General features: G+C 58.0%; 6 protein-coding genes across 6 annotated transcripts; all 6 read right to left on the reverse strand.

The window, feature by feature from the left end:
- Positions 1–569: 569 nt before the first annotated feature.
- On the reverse strand, positions 570–2,345 carry LDBPK_362960 (hypothetical protein, conserved; the record flags this gene model as incomplete). Its single annotated transcript, XM_003865364.1, has 1 exon — positions 570–2,345. One exon carries the CDS (start codon positions 2,343–2,345, stop codon positions 570–572), a length of 1,776 nt encoding a protein of 591 aa, XP_003865412.1.
- Positions 2,346–3,216: 871 nt separating this feature from the next.
- On the reverse strand, positions 3,217–6,480 carry LDBPK_362970 (pre-mRNA splicing factor ATP-dependent RNA helicase, putative; the record flags this gene model as incomplete). Its single annotated transcript, XM_003865365.1, has 1 exon — positions 3,217–6,480. One exon carries the CDS (start codon positions 6,478–6,480, stop codon positions 3,217–3,219), a length of 3,264 nt encoding a protein of 1,087 aa, XP_003865413.1.
- Positions 6,481–8,105: 1,625 nt separating this feature from the next.
- Positions 8,106–11,543, reverse strand: LDBPK_362980 (hypothetical protein, conserved; the record flags this gene model as incomplete). The annotated part of the gene is made up of 1 exon (XM_003865366.1): positions 8,106–11,543. One exon carries the CDS (start codon positions 11,541–11,543, stop codon positions 8,106–8,108), a length of 3,438 nt encoding a protein of 1,145 aa, XP_003865414.1.
- Positions 11,544–12,420: 877 nt separating this feature from the next.
- LDBPK_362990 (hypothetical protein, conserved) lies at positions 12,421–12,699 on the reverse strand (the record flags this gene model as incomplete). The annotated part of the gene is made up of 1 exon (XM_003865367.1): positions 12,421–12,699. One exon carries the CDS (start codon positions 12,697–12,699, stop codon positions 12,421–12,423), a length of 279 nt encoding a protein of 92 aa, XP_003865415.1.
- A 3,248-nt stretch (positions 12,700–15,947) lies between these two features.
- Positions 15,948–16,730, reverse strand: LDBPK_363000 (hypothetical protein, conserved; the record flags this gene model as incomplete). Its single annotated transcript, XM_003865368.1, has 1 exon — positions 15,948–16,730. One exon carries the CDS (start codon positions 16,728–16,730, stop codon positions 15,948–15,950), a length of 783 nt encoding a protein of 260 aa, XP_003865416.1.
- Positions 16,731–18,193: 1,463 nt separating this feature from the next.
- LDBPK_363020 (40S ribosomal protein S24e) lies at positions 18,194–18,607 on the reverse strand (the record flags this gene model as incomplete). The annotated part of the gene is made up of 1 exon (XM_003865369.1): positions 18,194–18,607. One exon carries the CDS (start codon positions 18,605–18,607, stop codon positions 18,194–18,196), a length of 414 nt encoding a protein of 137 aa, XP_003865417.1.
- Positions 18,608–18,730: the final 123 nt, after the last annotated feature.

Raw genomic sequence — 18,730 nt, forward strand, 5'->3', positions numbered from 1 at the left:
CAAATGTGTGCACTGTCGCCGCGCGCACCGACGCGGCGCCATCCAGGGCCTGGCCGCGGACATCCGCAGCGATAATTCGCTCGGACTTCCCTGCGCCGGTATGCACGTGACCCGGCCACCTCCAGAGGTGGATCGGCGTTGGCCGGGATATAGAGGGGGAGGGTAAGGGAAATCTAAAGGAAAATAATGAACCTGATAAGATACGCAAGGCACATAAAGACGGAAGCGAAAAAAAAAAGCAAGCACTCGACCCTGGCGTGTGTGTGTGTGTGTGGTGAGAGAGGCGAAGGCGAGAGGGGAGGGAAAGAGACGCAGAGCGTGAAAGCGCGCGGCTCATCTAGGGAAGCAAAACAACGCAAACGACTAAATTTGGAAAGCGAGTAAAAAAAAAAACAGCAACCCTTCCTCCTCCCCCTCCACAAAAAAGAGAGGGAGGGCATCGAGCAGAGACAGGAAAAGGAGAGCGGTGGCGGAGTCGAAGTTAAGGAAGGACGCGAACATAGACAGAGATGTCCGCACGAGAAAAAAAGCAGGGAAGACTACATTGTTTTCGTTGCTGCCAGACGTATTCAGCCAAGCTCGTCGGAGAGCTCGTCGGCTACGCCATCCTCTTGCTCAAGCCCTGCTTGCCGCCCACGGCTCTGTTGCCGCTGCCGGCTTTCTCGTGTGCTGAGTGGGTAGTTGCCATTCGTACCATCTAGCCTGCCGCGAGGGTCGGCGCCAGAGCCGTAGTCGCCTCCGCTGCCTCCCATGTCATTGGCGACATACACCATGTCATCATTGGCATCAAAGTAATTTGACGGACTTGTGTACGCATCCTCACCATCGATGTCGCTCTTGCCGTAGCCTCTTTGCTGCTGCTGCAAAGGGTCACGCGGATCTGGCTCCACCTGGTAGTCTTCGTCCTCTTCCTTGTGATCGCCGCGTCGGCGGCGGCGACGGCTCCGGTGCTTCGTGCGCGACGCATGCTGGGTGTGCTGTTGCGGCTGAGGCGGGTCGTAGATCTCGCCAACGGTGCTCATCATGTTCGCGCCCTCTTGCGGCGACCATGCATCTATGGTTTCACCGCCGCCATCTGCGGGGTCAAGCATGAAGCCGTTGTTCCCGTCGCCGTAGGCGCCGTCGTCATCGCCGAAGCCACCCTCCTGGATCGAAAGGGGATCAACACTGCAAAGCACCTCCGACCTACCAACGGCGCCGCCGTTGTCCGTGAAGTAGTCTTCAAAGGGAACGTTGAAGAACTGATCCGCCGGCGCGGCTTCGAAGCTGTTGCCTAACCCGTTCCCGACGCCGCCGTTTACTTCGTCGAGGTGAGAAGCCATCAGATTCTCCCTCCAAGCAAACCCCATGTTGTCCAACTGCGACTCATTGTCACCAAAGGTCCTCTTCAGCTGCTCAAACTGCTTCTCCTTCAAGGCCCGTGCCACCTGCTCCCGCATCGCCTGCACAAGCGCCTCGAAGGCCTCCTCTGTGATGAGTTGGTAGGAGCGAACAATCCGCACTTTCTGCCCCTCCTTGATCGCGTTGCGGGCGTCTTCGATGATGGCTTTGCGCTGTGCCGTGTGCAGCTTCAGCAGCGGCTTGCTCGTGTTGCAGAGGAACCCGCGCGACTCCCACGGCGCGTCCGCCTCGGAGAACAAGATGATGCCCTCGTCGTTGGAGAAGTAACACAACAAGATGACCGCAGAGACGTAGATGAGCTCGGCCACACATGTCGCCGCAAACGGCCAGTACACGGCCGTGGAGAAGATGGTGTAGCCATCGAACTCGCTCTTCAGCAGCTGTTCGTAGCTAGTCTTCCGCATCTGCTCCGCACAGTGCTGCAGCGCACGCTGAAAGAGCTGCCGATTACCGTCGAAGGCCCAGACAAGCACAATAATGGCGATGGAGTACACCTGCGTCATCATCACGGTAATGTGGTAGAGGGGGACGTGCACGCCGAAGATGCGAAGGTGGCGGTTGCCCTTGGTGTAGTTGAACGCAACAAGGAGGTTGTTGACGAGGAGCAAAAACTCGAGCACGAAAAGCCCCGTCACGTATTGTGCCGTCGTCATGAGGCCGTAGCCGATGTTACCTGCGGTCACCTCCACCGTACCGCGGACGTTGCCCAGCTGGATGCTTCCATTGTAGGTGCAATTCTCCATGACCAAAAGGATGGCGTCGGATATGACGAGGTCTCTGTTGGTGTAGTACGACGGCATCGAGTTGCTCAAGCGGGTGTAGAAGTCAGAGATGAGAACTACCAAGCTCATCAGGTGCATGGTGTTGGCGAACATGTAGAGGGACTTGAAAACGAACTCCAGTGCCCGACGCGGGTACTGCGGGGTGGGGTAGATAAAGAACATTGCCGCTACGCGACTCACCGCTTATCACACACGCTACACACACACACACACACACACACGCAAAAAGAGAGACAGACAACACTGTCGTCACCGGCTCCTGGAAATGTCTTGTCGGCCGGTGCGGCGACAAGAGGGTGAGAGAGCAGCGGAGGACAAAAACCGAAGAAAGAGGAAAGGGACGTACGAGGTGTGGCAGACCAAAGCAGTTTGCAGATGAAGGGGAAAGGTCGGACGGGACAGCCGTGCGTGGCTTGCCAAAAGAAGGTTGATTGAGGGCGAAGTCGACGTACTTGTGTGTGTGTGCTTGTGCCCCTGTGTGACGGATGGGTAGGCGGAGGGGTCAGGGACGCAGAGAAAGAGGAGCCAATAAGAAGCAGTGGGCAAGGCCATGACGTGCAAAGGCATGCAGGAACGAAAATGCCGGAGGCGAGTTTTGTCGCGCAGCAGCACTGGGAAAGAGACGTACATGGCAGAGCACAGCAGGAACGTCTTGCGGCAGCATCCGTGGAATTTCAAGTTCACTTTGATGTCTTTGTATTTTGTATTTCGCAAATTATATGCTGCGGTGCCGTCGTTGCTTCACCGGCGAAGTTGGCCTTCAGCCACCTCTCCACCACTATCACCACATTGGGCAAGTCCCCACCCCGCATGACGATCTCATGCACACCCACGAATACGTGAGTCTTCGAGAGTTATAGTATGCGCGCACCAAAGACGAATAGACAAGGAGGAAGCACGCGCGGGGGGGGGGGCGCACCATGCATGCACGCACGCACGCCACAGGCACAAAGCTCCACCACTTCAGTGCGCCACGTCGACGTCCCTGCAAGAGTCCTGTCGGCTCACGGTTGTGCGCAGCCTCCCCCCCTCTTCAACGCCGCTGCTTCTTGAGACGTGAGATACGCCAGGAGCTGCCTGTTTCCCACGACTTTAGGATCGGTGTGAACCGCTCAGCGGCTTGCTCCTTAGTGAGACGCCCTTCCTTCGGTCTTGCGTAAAAGGCTGGCGCCAGCTCCACCAACCACTTCGGCTCGATCGCCAGCAGCTCCGTCATGTACTCCCGCTTCGTCATGCGGAGATCGTCGTACAGAACGTACTTGGGTGGGTCGTCGATGAGCACCGAGGAGGGGTGCACGTAAACCTCACGCCTGTCGGACAGTGTGACGTACGAGCGGGTGTGCGAGTCGACACGCCTCGCCGCGTTGAAGAAGTACCCGGCCGTGATGGACTTGCGTACCTCGTCGAGGTTTGTGTCATTCTCGTGTGATATGTGCTGGTTGCGCCGCGCCAGCATCTCCTTGAGCTGGTCGCGTGTGTCGCGCGCCTCGACCAGCATGCGGTGCTTCAGGAAGTTGTGCTTGCTCCAGTCCTCGGACATGCCGTTCTCCACCCAGGCGTCATAGACCGCCATGAGTGTGAGCTGATCACCCTCCGGTTGCATGAACTGGCGTCGCGCCGCGTCAGACGCATCTTGCTGATCTCGAGGGCGGTAGAAGACGCCACGCTTCTGCACTGCTAGCATCGACACAATTGTGAGAACCGGCTCGCTGCAACCCAAGTCCACCGCAGTGAGCAGCGTTTTGCTCTGCGAGGGGTCGATGGACAGCTGCGCCATGCGGCTCCCTAGCGGGGTCAGCAGTCCGTCGTCGTCGAGCGCCTCAAGGTATCGCAGCTTCTCTAGCGCTGACACAATGGCCCCCTTCGGAGGGCAGTCCATGAGCTCGAGGTTAAGGAGATCGAGCCCCATGGCCTTCAGCTGCAGGGTAACGTGGAAGAGGCTTGTCCGCATAATGTCTGGCACCGTCTCCGGCACCATGTCCGTCGTGAACTGCTTCTCCGTGTACATGCGGTAGCACTTTCCAGACCCGATACGCCCCGCACGACCGGAGCGCTGCTTCGCCTGCGCTTGAGAAACCGGCATCACCTTAAGCTGATCGATGCCGTGCTTGGCGTCGAAGATGTTCTGCTTGCAGAAGCCGCTGTCAACAACGTAGTAGAGGTTGGCAATAGTGATCGATGTCTCTGCGACGTTCGTGGCCAGTACGACCTTGCGGCACCCGGGTGGGGTGGGCTCGAACACCTTCGACTGCACCTCCTGCGGCATGGTGGCCGTGAGAGGCAGCACCATCAAGTCAGGCAACGGCGTGCTCACCTGCCGCCGCAGCATCTCCATCCAGCGAAACAGCTGCTCCCCGCCCAGCTCGATCTCTTCCTGTCCAGTGAAAAAGACAAGGACGTCCCCTGGAGGCTCCTGCAGGTGAATCATCATGACCGTCTGCAGGGCGGCTCGCACGTAGTCGGTGGTGGGGTCGGTGAGGTAGTACGTCTCCACGGGGAACGTGCGACCCTCAATCCGAAAAGGCTCAGAGGCGCCAAAGTAGGCGCAGAACTTCTCCGTCTCGAGGGTGGCGGATGTCACCATCACCTTCAGCACCTCGTTCTTCCGCAGCGCCTGCCGCACGATGGCGAAGAGCAGATCGGTGCTGATGGATCGCTCGTGAGCCTCGTCGAGGATGATGACGCTGTAGCGTTGGAAGCTGTCGTCCAGCAGCGCTTCGCGCAGCAGCATACCGTCCGTCATGTACTTTATCTTTGTCAGAGACGAGGTGACATCGCGGAAGCGAACGGTGTAACCGACCTCCTCGCCAAGGCGGCAGCCGTACTCCTCAGCGACGCGCATGGCAAGCGTCTCGGCGGCGACACGGCGGGGCTGCGTGCAGGCGATCATGCCTCGATCGGCGTACCCGTGCTCCGCCAGGTACTGCGGAATCTGCGTGGTCTTGCCGCTGCCTGTCTCTCCGACAAGTACGGTCACCCTGTGCGCATCTACGAAGTTCAGCAGAGCCTCCTTCTTCGCGTAAATCGGGAGGGAGATGCGCTGCTCCTGTATTGTCTGCATAGTCTCGGGCAGGCCAAAGCGCGGCTTGCGTCCAAAGCTGTGTTTCATCCACGGCGCCAGCTTCGTCGGCATATCCTGTGGTCGGAAGCCGCCCTCCTCCGGCAGCGCGTTCAGCTCCGAGTGCAGAAGGGTGGGCTGTGCCGAGTACTCCTCGCTTTCAAGCGCCCCGCCTCTCCGTCCGTAGCGGTCCTCGTCGAGCACCGACCTATCATCGCGACCGCCCATGGTCGCCCCAAAGTCGTACTCGCGGAACTGCTGCTGGGTACGCTGCGCCTTGCGGGCAATGACGCGGCGCTCCATATTTATCTTCTCCTGCATCTGCGCCACCGCCTCCATACTGTTCAGCTTTGACGAGTCGCCCTGCTGACGCTGGGCGAGCCTGTCCAAGATGGCTTGACGATGCTGCGGCGTGCGGGCGTCACGGAGCTGCTGCGACGGCAGCGGTGCACGGTAGTTGATGCGACGGTGCAGCATCGAGGAGAAGCCCATGTTGCGCAAGAAGCGAGGTTCTTCGTCGTTCAGCTCCACGTCCTGCGCGCCGCCGCCTTCTTCCTCGTTGTCCTCGGAGCGCAATTTGAGCAGCTCCGCTTCATCGGCAAGACCGCTGCGGACGTGCTGGGCGAGGCGGAACATCTCCTCTGGCGAGACCTTCATGGCATTCTTGCGCTCCGCAGTGGAGGTGTTCATGCTGGCCGTGTCAACGCCGCCGTGCATGTGACGCTGCTGCTGCTGATAGGCAAGACGAGCCGCCTCCTCAGCGCTACGTTTGGCATCATCGGCCAGCAGCAATGACCCGACAGCGAGCCCTGTCTCTACCGTGTCCGTGGTGAGGCAATCGTGGAGGACGTGGTACAGCTGCTGAATGCTTGACACAGGTATGTCGGGTTGCTCGTCTGCCTCGGCCTCGCCGTTGATAGCAACGGAGAGAGAGTGCAGGATGTGCTGCTCCGTCACCTCCTCACGTTGAGCAGCGGCGTCGGCCTCCTCACCTTGCGGCACCATTTTCTTCGCCGCCTCCCTCTCGGAGCAGTAGAGCTTGACGAGCCCTTCCACGTCGTCAAGGTAGCCGTCGCTCTCTTCTTGGGTGGCGGGGTGGCCCATCATCTGCTCCAGCTGCTCGTAAAGAACCGTCTTGCAGTACAGTTCCTGCAGTTTCATGAGGAAAGACATGTTCTGCTGCTCGGCGATGGCGTCGTCGTCGCCCAGTGCCGCCACAGTGTCGTCGACAACGTTCATCCTTCGTCCTCACTCCCACTCGGTCTGCGAGCAATACAATGAATGCGCTAGAGGGGGAGAGGGAGGGAGGGAAGGCGAGGTGCGCAGTGCAAACACACCCACAAAAGCTGAGCGCCTTCAGTGCACCAGAATGGTAGTAGGTAGGTAGTTAGGTAGCAGTAGCAGAGTAAAGCACGCGTCACACACACAAAAAAGAAGGCAGGCAGGAGGAAGCAACCGCAATCCCCCTCCGAAGAACAAAAACAAACAAGGCCAAACCTTCTGCTTCACCTAAAAGCGCACGCCAACACGTGCAGGAGAGGGAAGAGGGCGAAGTTGGTCGACTTGAGAGGTGGGAGATGGGGAGTAGTGGAGATGATAGAGCGGTAAGTTTGCGATAGAGAGCGAGAGGGATGGGCGCATTGTGAGAGGAGAAACGGACATGAGCATTCGGCCCTGCTTCGGAGTGAAAAGGGCGCGAGAGGGGAGGGTGGGGGAGGATGACTGGCTCTCTCCTGCACCTGGGGCCGCTTCTTTTTGAGTGCGTGTGTGTGTGTTCTCTGTTGCGGTCGAGTCCGTGTCACTTTACACATATGAGCTGTAGAGTGAGAAGGAGAGTAAGGAGGGAGAGGGAGAGGGAAGGATGCATGGTGGGTTCACGGGGGCCTCGAAACGTTGGAAGGCACACACACACACACACACACATATGCGCAGAAAAAAAGAAAGGGACAGTGTGCGTGTGTGGGAGGGGGAGAACAACAAGAGAACAAATGCAGCAACAAGAAAAGAAAATGGCACACACATACACAAGGGAAAAGAAACGCGCAACGACTCGGTGCACAGAGGAAGGATAGCCGGATAGCAGTCCGAGAAGCACGCAACACAGGGCACAAAAAAGGAAGGAAAACGAAAAGAAAAACAGAAAGGGGGAACAGCAGACGTGCTGCTGCGTGATGCGGGAGGATGATGCACAGACCATCCTCCTGGTTTGCTGCTTGACACTCGTATAACAACGTCACCTCTCTTTTTTCCCTTTTGGCTGGCTGTGACAGACGCCGACAACTTTGCCCTCCCCCTCCCCTTTTTTTGTTTTCCCTCCTTTGCCTCCGTGTTCCCCTCTCCCCTCTCCCCGCTACCCCTCCCCGACGCCAGAGGGGACGCAAAGTGCGCGTAGTCTCACGCACCCAAACCCACACAAGGAAGCAGCGGAGGGGCCGAGGGTGACGTAAGACGAAGACACAAGCCAACAAAAACAACGGCCACAGCGCAAAGAGGGAGTGAACACGGCGGCGGCGTTTCGCGGCGCCGTCGCTGCTGCTGCTGCTGCTGCTGCTGCATGATACGCATGACGAGGAGACACTTCCCTCTATGGTACACAAGAGAGAGCGAGGAAGGGCTGACGACCGAGTGATGATGTGCCCTGCATATGCATCACCGCGCTTGTGCGAATACTGGCGACCTGCTGGAGAGTCACGGCTTCAGCTGAACAAAGGAATACCGAGAGTCCCCAGCACCGAGAGAAACTGTTCTATCCAGCTTAGTGCCAAGGAGGAGTGGTGGTGGTGGTGGGAAGTGAACGGAGACCCACATTCACATCCTCGACCGCAAGCGACGGCCAGCCAGCGCTGCTCGGTTTCGCCACGGTGTCACTTTACTCCTGCCGCGGCGGCGGCCGCCTCGAGTTCGGCTTCCTCCTCCAGCGTTGATGGCGCAGACATAAGGCCCAGCTTCTTGGGGGCTGCGCCGGCTGCAACACGCTTGAACTGGACAAAGCCGTACGGGCTGGAGCCGACGTTCTCCAGATCGCCCATTTCGATGAGCTGCTGCTTCGTGACTACAAAGGAGAGACCGAAGACGGCGTACTCGGCGTCCCACAGCTCGACCAGCTGCTTCTCCTTGTTGTAGCTCTTCACGGTAGCCACACTGCGGCCGAGGTTCGACAGCTGATGCGTACGCAGAACGTCGTAGTTCAGCAGAAGGACCGTGTCCGAGGACCGCGTAGACTTCTCCAGAAGCTCGTCCAGCTCCTCGTCCACGTCGATGTCCTCCAGCACCTGCACCGAGATAGTCTCTTGGGTCCCGCTCTGATGTCCATTGCGCGACTCGAGAAACTTCCGGCACCCTTCCGCCATGAAAGAGGCGTCGATCTTTTTGTTGATGATCGACAGCGACACCTCGACATCACGCCACGCAAAGGCCTGGCTACCGCGCCGCCGCTGATCATCCATCGTCTTCAGATACGCCTCGTAGAAGATCTCCTCCGGGCTGTAGTAGTAGCCCAGTTGCGAGAAGGCGAAGGACATCCCTTGGAAGTGGGGACTGGGGCTAACAAGGAAGACGTTCAGAACAGGCAGTAGCTCGAGGCGGAAAGGACGGCTGCACGGCGGCGCAAACACCGGACCTGCCGCACCCTCGGCTACGGCAGCACGCGAGACGAGCAGCACGCCGCGGGTGCGGTGCTTCCGTGTGACGTCGCTGTCCAGCACGGACTCGAACACCTCTAGCAGCGGCGCCGACCACTCGCGCAGGAAGCTGTTGGGGTTCGCGTCCGCCACGCGCACGCTTCCGAGCCCCGCGTCGTAGCCGACGACAATACCAAGGGCACCGAACGGGTGCGAGGCCCCGTTTACGAGCAGGCGGCTGGCATCGAAGTGCAGCAGCAGGACATGGTTTCCGTCGAGTGAGGTCTGGATGAGTTCCTCGAGCTGCGGCAGCTGCAGTGTGAGGAACCCGTCCGCGTTGCTTTCCCCATGATACGCCTTCACTTGGACCTCGTCCTGCAACCCCACCACACGCAAGTACTGTGTCAGGCACACGTGCATGATCTCCAGGGTCAAGTTGCGAATGACCAGGGCGGAGATTTCGAACGGAAGACGTTGCACCACGTCGTCAAACGTGGTCGGAACGCCGAGCCGGGTGCATGTCATGGCCACCATCGTCGGCATGACAGGCAGCGAGGGAAAAGTGAACGCCTTCGGCACGGCAAATGCGGTCTTGCCTTCCCATGAGCTGCTCAGCTCGTGCTGGCGCTCCACCAGCTCAAGTCGACTCTCTACTGTGGGGGCCATCGTGGCTGGGGCGCCAACGCGCCGCGACACCGGGTTCGTGCTACGCTTTGAGAAGATCAGGTACCCGTTGCCGGTCATGGCCTTGTGAAGACGGTCCAGCGGGCACGACCACGTGTGCGAAAATGTCTTCGGGTGGGCATCGATCAGCACGGCTGTTTGCATTTCCTGATCGTAGCCGGCCAGCACACACCACTGCGGCTCTTCCACAATGTAGAGCACATTGTGCGCCACGCATGCGTTGTACATTATCACCATCACATGCTCCGGGCACTCCGGGTCCGCGTTGGCGTCCTTCACGTTGATGAGGATGGACTCGAGGTCGAACACCGAAATCGTCGGCACCGCGTCCTCGCGGAAGATCTTCGTGAGCACCGGGTAGAGGTGCACGTCCACGTCGCGCTTTGACCGCTGCACGTAGCCGGCGGCGTACTCGTACACCTGCTCTAGAGGTAGTACGCCATCCACGAACACCTCGGCTGGCAGCTTCATGGTGCGGATAATGTCAGAGACCGGCAGGCCGTTGCCGTACCCGTGCGTGCCAGGGCGAACGCCGGCCAGCAGATGCATCGCCCACGCCACGCCGACGATGTGGGGGCTGATGTGGTGAGAGATGGCCACGGCGTTCGTGCCCAGCTGCGTCGTGCCAAGCACCTTGCCGCTGCGCAGCTCCGGCGTCCAGAACGTCTTGATCTCGTCCGTGGTGAATTCCGGGTTGAGCTCCTTCTTAAACACGCGAATGAAGCCGCGCGCGCGATGGCCTTCCTTGGCCGTCATCATTGCCTTGAAGAGGGACGCCACGGGTACTTCCTTCAGCTTCACGTGCAGCGAGTCGTTCACTACGCCCTCAGCGATAGTTACCATAAGCTGCACGGCATTGCGAACGTCGACTACTGCCGCATACGCACCCTCGTTTCGTGGGGAGTACTGCCGCTCCATATGGTGCGGATTTGGCCCTAGCACGGAGGTTGCAAGCGGGGAGTTCAGTTCATCTTCGTCTTCGAAGGCGTCCACAAGCATCGCTTGCTCCAGCACATACGGATCGTAGTTGACAATGCGAATCGCCTGCGTCTCTTCCTCGCAGTCCTGCGTGATAAGGCGCTGGAATTCCGGCAGCTGCATGCGAGTCTGCCGGTCACCCACCTCGTTCGGGCCGAGCTCCACCTGCCCCATCGTCGGCGACACGTCAAGGTGCACCGCTTCTAGGCTGTAATCGCCCTTGAACCGGTTATCGACGTCGAGGAACTCGCGGATGATGCCCGTCATGATCGGCAGATGTGGCGATCCGGAGTGCAGCATGTGCAGCGGGGACTGTGTGGCGAAGAAGATGTCTTCGAGGGTGACGCGACGCCGGCGATCCTTGCAGTTCGCGTCACCGCCGAGCAGGTAGGAGAGAGCCACGGCGGCAGCGCCGAAGTGGCTGCATTGCATGAGATCAGTGAGCGCATCCGGGTTTTCGGCTTCGTAGCTGCGAAAGAGACTCATGCGCGCTTTTCGGATCTCGAGGACTTGCTGACGGGTGTGCTTGGACTGCTGCTGACCCACCGAGGCCGAGCCGGCACTCCTGTTTGTCACGTCGTTTGCCGCGTTGCCAGGCAGGGCGGTAGCACCGCCCTGAACGAAGTTCAAAGTCGTCACCGTGCTGGTTCCAGGCGCGCCGCTGTAAGCCGTGAATCCAAAGCCGGTGCGGCTCTCCGGTAGTGGTGCTGTGACGGCCGTCGAGGTGCCGCTGCGGTTTAGTCTATGAAAACTGCCCGCGCTGACACCCATACCCGCCTCTGGTGTGACTGCCGTTGCGGTGGGGCTGAAGGAAACGAGTGATGATGGCCGCCGAGCTCCTCCTCGGTCGGAGGTGGCTTCGTCATCCGTGGCCCTGTGAATGTCGTTCAGGGCGGCCCCACTGCCGTAGATGCGGTCCTGGTCCATGAGGCGTCGATTGACCGAGCAGAGCTGCTCGAGCTCCCCGAGCGCGGTCTCCCACTTCTGCAGGTGCTCCTGCACCGATGGTGCACTGCCCATGCTTGCCGTGTCGTTGCTGAAATGCCAGGGGGGGAGGGAGGGAGGGGGTTGCCACTGAGCAGGGAGCGGGAAAGAGAGGGTGTCGCCGTCTCTGTGCAAGTACGCATGCGCACGCAGTGGACGTGGTGGTGACTTCCAGGAGGCCACCAATAAACATCGAAAAAACAAAAAGAAGAGACGAAAGTAAAACGCCGTAAAAACTGCGCTTGCCGTTCTCTGCGTGTGTGTGTGTGACTGTGCACCCTTCTGCGGTCTCACGAGAATGGCATTCTACTGAGTGACAGTGCGCATGCAGGCACAGAGAGATGTGATGCAGCGGAGGGTGGGGGGGGGCAGGCAGGCCCACACAACCACAACACCGTTGGAGAGACGAAAGACCAACGCAGTAACGCCGACAGGAAATGCATAAGCAGGGGCGCAGAAGTAGAAGGGCAATACGGAAGAGGAGATGCAAGGTCACTTCGGCAGGAGCGACAGAGGGCGAAATATGCGAAGAGAGTCAGAAGGTGAGCAAGCTGGAAGCAGCGCTCTGCAGTGGTGTGGCAGCTATCGATGAATGTGACGATACCAATGACAGGTGCTTTTTTTTTGTGCCGGAGGCGACACTGCGACACACCGCTGAAGGGGTTTTCTCTTTCTCACCCCCTCTGCTTGGACTTTACTGCACCGCGAGCCGCAAGCGCACGGGAGCAGATAAAAAAACGAGAGTGCACCGAAACACACAAATACGCAGACGCCCCAAAGAGAGAGAGAGACACTGGGCGCGTAGTGGGGGGTCGAGAAGCGGAGATAGAGAGAGTGATGGGCATCCCAGAGCGGGAACTGACCGGAAAGGGTGAGCTTTACCACAGTGCCACTCCTTGTACCCTTCGCGCCCTCAGCAGCACTTACTATCGTCACACTCTACGAGAGCACATAGCCCTTGAGCGATGATGTCGGTGTGCTGGCTTGCGGACAACGCAGTGTCAGTGCCGCGACTCTTGCCGAATTGCTTGCAGAGCTCCTCCTCCTCTCTCTCGAGGGCTTCCGTGTCCTCCTGCATATAATTGAGGTCCTGCTGCAGCTTGGCGAGTGTGGCCTGGGCCGCCTCTACCTCTTGTGCGTTGCGGGCACGCAGTGCATCAAGTTGGGCTTGCAGCTCGGCTACGGTGCTCATGAGTTTGTTCGTCGTCACGGTGTACCTTCAGACTTCTTTTTTTTTTCGCTAATTTTTAATGAAGGCTCCGTAGGAAGGGGGTGACAGGCAATCCGAAGAAATGCGAGATGGGTGGCGTTGTGTGTGGTGTGTGTGTCTGAGGGGGGGGGGAGTAAACTGCAGTGCAGAGCGAGGCAGCAGGGCGAAAGGCACGAGTAAAAAGGGGCCAGTGAAAGAGGGAGAGGATGTGACCAGAGAGGGTGTCGAAAAAGCAGTGGTGCACCCTCGAGGGGCGTCGACACCTCCATCCCATCTGAGCACGCACAGAGAAGGACACCTTCGCAGGCGCAGACCACGCCGCACCAGAGCGAGCACAAGAGGAGGCGCTGCCTTCCAACGCACACTAAAACCTGTAAGAAACCGTCGAAATCGTCTAGTCCTGGGAATACGGCCGCCGCCGCAGCACTCGATGACCGCCACGGCCCGTTCCCGCCTCCCTCAAATACGCCTTTCTTCTCACTCCTCCTCGAAGTCCCTACGCGTCAGATGAGCCGAGGCTATTGATCAAGTTTGTTTTCACGTATGTGACCCGTGCCATAGAGAATATACGCACCCGCGCATGCACGAAAAAAATACGAGCGTGCACGCGTGCGTATGCGTGTGTGCCAGAGCGTCTCTAAAGGTGTCCTAGGCGCATCGTTGCTCATCATGTAGAAAGAGGAGGAGGAGGGGGAAGGGAGGCAAGTGGCGAAGAGGGTGTGGCGTGGCTGTGCTTGAACAACCACTCCTCCACACCGCAACTCAAACACGGCAGCGTTCTGGCAGCACTGCACCGGCCTCGTGGTGATACTCACGCACAGAGAGAGATGCATGTACACTCACACAAACAGTCACCAAACAACAACATCTCAGATCACTGCACTTAGCGACGAAGGTATGAAGAACGTAGAGAGGGGGAGGGGTGTGACCAGGAGAGAGGGAGAGGCAGGTAGAAGAAGTTTCTCCCTCTTCTATCTGCCCCTCACCGCCCATCCCTCGTGCCCCCGCCCTCCCCTCACGAAACCGACCTCTCCGCTTGGAAATGTGATCTTCCCTACACGCGCAGACATCACACAGAGTACCACGCTTTGCATGGCCGCAGAACCTCACACACGTACCCACCCACCCAATCATACACTCAAAAGAGCCACGGGCGCCCGTGCCCTTGCTACGGAGCGAGGGAGAGAGACAGGAAATAGACACAAGGAGAGGAGGCAAAAGGAAGAGGACACGTAGACAACGGGTGCATGCGGAGAACGGCTGCATGACAGCTTGTATGCTTGAGAGGGACTTGAGCGGAGATGTAGGTCTCCGCCGTTTCGCCATGAGCAAGGGTGGGTGGGTGGGGGGAGCCAGGGCCTTTTCTGGAGCATTCTTGTAGCATGTGCACCGGATTCAAAGTGCTGCGATGCTGTGTGGGCGTGCAGTGCAGTCAACAAGACTGCAAGCGAGAGAGTAGGAGCGACGGCGACTCAGCAGGCAAACGTGCTCGTGTCACCGCACGCGCAATCGAATACAGTGTCGGTCACTGTCCCTTATATTACACGCTTGCTTAAAATTTGTCTTCGTGTTTTTTTTTTTCTGAAGTTCGTTTCGCACCGAGTGGTGGGCTAGCCCAGCATGTAGTGCAGATACCGAAACATTTGGAAGAGGGATCGAATCAAACGAGGAACAGAGAGAGAGAGCGAGTCATCGTTGAAAGTGCCTGCGTTCCAATAACGTGTGTGCGCGCGCGCGGAATGGGACAAAAAAAAGGAGGAGCGCGCGCCCCAAGAGTATCAACTGAGCATACATGTGTATTGGGGCAAGACCAACGATACAAAGACAAACATCCACAAATAAAACACCGCCAGACGAGCAGCACGGAAGTAGGCAGAGAAACACGGGAAAACAAACCATGGGAGAAAGCAGACAAACTCACATGCACACATCCGAAGAAAGAACGGCACAAAGCAAACAACAGTCGTAACGATACCCGCGCACCCTCTCTCCGTTCCCACACCCACGCACACAAGCACGCATACACGACAAGAGAGACACATGAAAAACGACGGAGCCTCGTAAGCGCAAGACACACACACACACACACAAAGGGAAGGGGATAAAGGAGGCACATGCGCGCATGCAGAGACCTATAAAGAGCCGTTCACATGCACGTCGTCCAAAACTGGCGGTAGCCTCACATGGCCCATCAATGCAAACCATGAAAGCATACATAAAGGCAGAACAAGAGACGGAAAACAAGAAGAGAGCCGAGAGATACGTCAATCCGAACGAGAATGGCAACAAAATAAGAACACACACACACAGGAAAAGAAACGCAAAGACACAGAAGACGTAAAGGCAGGGAGGAGAGGGATATGGGGCGTAGGAGAGGGCAATACCTGTACATCAAATCACGCGCTCCCTGACAGCTAAGTGAAGAAAAAAAAAACGATTACATTCGTGAGAGGAGAGCGATGATGATGATGGGGAGGGAGGAGGGGGACGTGTGTGTGTGTGTCCGTTGGTGGGCCGGAGGAGCGTTGCGGAAGCCAAGCGAAGGCGGTTGTATCGCTCTCACCTTCACGGTGTGTGAAGACAAAGAAGAAAATGAACCGCGAGAACAAGCAATTAGACCAAGGCAAGGCATACGCGGACACACATACAAGCGGGAAAAAGAACGAGAAAAAACGTCGCACACGGTTTACGCACAGCCAAGCGAAAGTGTACATAAGCATATATACATGGTCATGCCACTAGACAAAAATAAGATAGCAAAAGGGGTGCACGGTATCTTGAGTAAAGATGGGATTGGGGGAGGGGGAGGGGGACTGCTGTGCACACGTCCACTATCCAGGCAACCCGAGGCGGCACTCAAGACGTGGGGAAGGAAGAGGGGGAGAGGGGAAATAAAAATGAAAGGAAACGCACCCGCACAACGAGCCATGTCTCTTGGGGACTACGATGAGGTACACTCAAAGATGGCCACCGAGGTACAAATACATACACACATTTAACCCCGACTACCGATGTGATACACAGGCCCGGTGCCTTCTTCCTCTCGATCTGGCACACGCACGCATACAGATACGCCATCCTGCACGCTCGGAGAGAGCAAGCGTGGAGACTGATGCGGTGGGGGGGTTAGTAGGGATGGCAACGGCAAGAATAACGACCATAAGAAAAGAGCAAAGGAAAAGCGAGCAAACAAAATAGCATCCACTAGGTTGAGCAGAGCCCACCCGTGACTAGTAGAGACAGTCGAACGCGTGGGCTGGCTCGACAAAGGCACCCATGCACCCACTCTGGATGCTGCGATTGGCCATGTCACACCCGGAGATGCCCACACAGGGGTATACAGTGTTGCCCTTCAACCCACTCTGCTCATCCAGCATCATGCCCACGTACTTGCGGTCCATAAACATTTGCACTGCACCGGCGTCGGTGTCCACTACGAAGGAGGCAACGCCGCCACTGATGGGCACGAAAAGACGCCAGAAACTGTGCTTCTCCACACCGTTCACGAACACCTTCGAGGTTTGTAGATCCATGTAGGCCTCCCAACGCTTGCTAGGCAGCGTAGGAACGGCGCCAATGGCCTGCAGAAAGCTCGGCTGCGCCGGGTTTTGGTCCAGCAGCGACTCACTCGTCTCCGAGTCCATCGCAACAGCCTTGCCGAACTCTATGTTCTGCAGATCTTCATCGCTGACGTAAACGCAGCTGGTGCAGAAGCCGACACGGCTGTTGTCGGTGTTGATGCGGTAGGAGAAGAAATATTTGCCTGTGTTTGGCCGCATCGCGAGATCGCCAATGACAGGGCGGTACGGCAGCTCCCCACCGCCCTTGTGCCAAACGCTGTTGCCCTTGATGGTGTAGATGGGGCAGGCCTGAGTCCAATCAAAGGTCACACTCTTGACGCTCGCCGGCGTGGCGGGTACGTAAGGGCTTGGCGCAGGGTCTTCAATGGACTTGCGCGCCTCGCTCGGCCGGTGGCTCGAGAGAGGCTTCTTGACTGCAGGCATCCTAAACATTTTCTTGCAAGAAAGGATCGCGCAAAGTGGAGGGCTAACAAGACCGGGACAGAGAAGATAGGTGCTGAGTTACACAGAGAGCGAGCGAGCTATCGAGGAGGGGGCGATCAAAATCGTCTGTTCACTGAGATGGTGATGCTCAATGAAGGGGGCAGTCTCTTAAGGCTGCCCTTTCCCTTGGAAATTCGTATGCACACCTCCAGCGCCTCAGCTCAAGCCCTTCTTGTATGCCCGTATCTTGACTCGGCCTGCCACCGCCCCACTGCGGCGAGAAAGGCGTCTATCAGAAGAGAGAGAGAAAGGGTGGGGGCGTGTGGAGCAAGGAGGGGGGAGGAAGAGGGAGGAAAAGGTGGCGTGTATGCCCGTCAGACAGACAGAACCACAGCAAAGGAAACAAACTATGTCTCGTTTTTTTTTGGCTGTGTTGGTTTTTTGTTTGTGCCACTCCTCCGTTTTTTTTTTTTGTGTGTGTGTGTGCGTGATGAAGCAGGCGATGCTTGGTTTGCCTTGCGCGCACACTAGGAGAGAAGGCAACGTGGCTGTTGGCCGGAGGCAGATGAAGTACGTGCGAGGGGGAGCCGTTCTATAGAGGAGAAGGCGTGCGAACAGTGAAGCACCAACAATAGTAAAGGAGAAAGCAGGAAGTAGCTGCAAGGTGGCGGTGGAAGGGGGGAGGGGAGGGGTGCAGAGACGAGGAGGCTTGTGATTGCAGCTGTGCAGTGATGCTGCACGAGCTTGTGCTCGCTGGCACGTGGAGGTACATATGTGTGTGCTCTGGACAGTAGCACGAAAAAAGACGAAGAGGTGGCAGGCGTTGTACATGAAGGGCGAGCGCACATCGGCCTGCAGCACGTGCACCGACGCACGGCATACGTGCGTGCGGGGGGGGTGAGCTGCTGCACTGTCTCCTCCGCAACGGCACCCCGAGAGCGCGTTGCACACCACCGTGCCCCTCACCCTCCAACTGGACTCTTTTTCTCGGCTCGCTCTCGTCGGGAGCGGCAGCTGCTGGCGTGTTGGTGCCTCCAGATGCCACGTCTCCCAGGCGACGTGTGGGGCATCCGTGTGCCTGTCTGCTGTTTTGGGGGGTCAAATAACATGGAGAGACCAAAAGAAAACCAGAAAGAACAGGAGAGGAGGAGAAATCAAAGAGAAAGGAACTTCAGTGCCTGCCAAGACTACTGTGGCTGCTGCTGGCATAGCAGACACCCGCACCTCCTAACGGACCCCCTTCCTCCGCTACCAATTCCATTCCGCCCCACCCCACCCCACCCACTGCCTTTTGGAAAACTCGCCATCACCTAGCGATATACAGGCAAGGCAGGGCCACCAGGGCACCCAGAGAAACTGGAGTGACTGGCAGGCTGCGCGCGTGTGCGTGTGGAAGAAGCAGGCACAAGAGAGAAGGGCCAGGGAGAGGGTAGAGGCGAGATGCAAAGTGTGTGCAGCTGCGGCACGGAGCCTTACTTCTTCTTGGCCACCTGCTTGCCCTTCGCCTTGCCGCGCAGCTTCTTGTTGCGGTTGCGGCGCTCCTTCACCGACTTGCGGGCCGGCAGGCGAGCCTTGCCGAAACCCATGCGGGTCTTGCGGTAGTTGGGCTCGAAGCGCTTCAGGGACGCGAGGTCGTCGTAGATCAGACCGAAGCCGGTGGTCTTGCCGCCACCGAACTTCGTCTTGAAGCCGAAGAGGGACACCTGGCTCGCATCCGGAACCTTGTACAGCGTGGCCAGCTTCTTGCGGATCAGCTGCGTCGGCACGGTACCGCACCAGTGCGGGTGGTTTACCTCCACGATGAACTGCTTGCGGTTGAGCAGCTTGTTCACCTTGAACTGGGAGGTACGGATGCACACCTCAGCCTTCTTCTTCTGAAAGACCATGATTCCTACTGTAATCCTCTTCTATGCATGCAGATGCGAGGCAAAGGCGTATTTTGTTGATGTGATTGGCGACAGATGTGATGAGGGGTTGAGGCCAGGGAGGGTGAGTGGGACAGAAATAGT

This window comes from Leishmania donovani, chromosome 36 (genome assembly GCF_000227135.1).
Source record: "Leishmania donovani BPK282A1 complete genome, chromosome 36".
Classification (NCBI taxonomy): domain Eukaryota; phylum Euglenozoa; class Kinetoplastea; order Trypanosomatida; family Trypanosomatidae; genus Leishmania; species Leishmania donovani.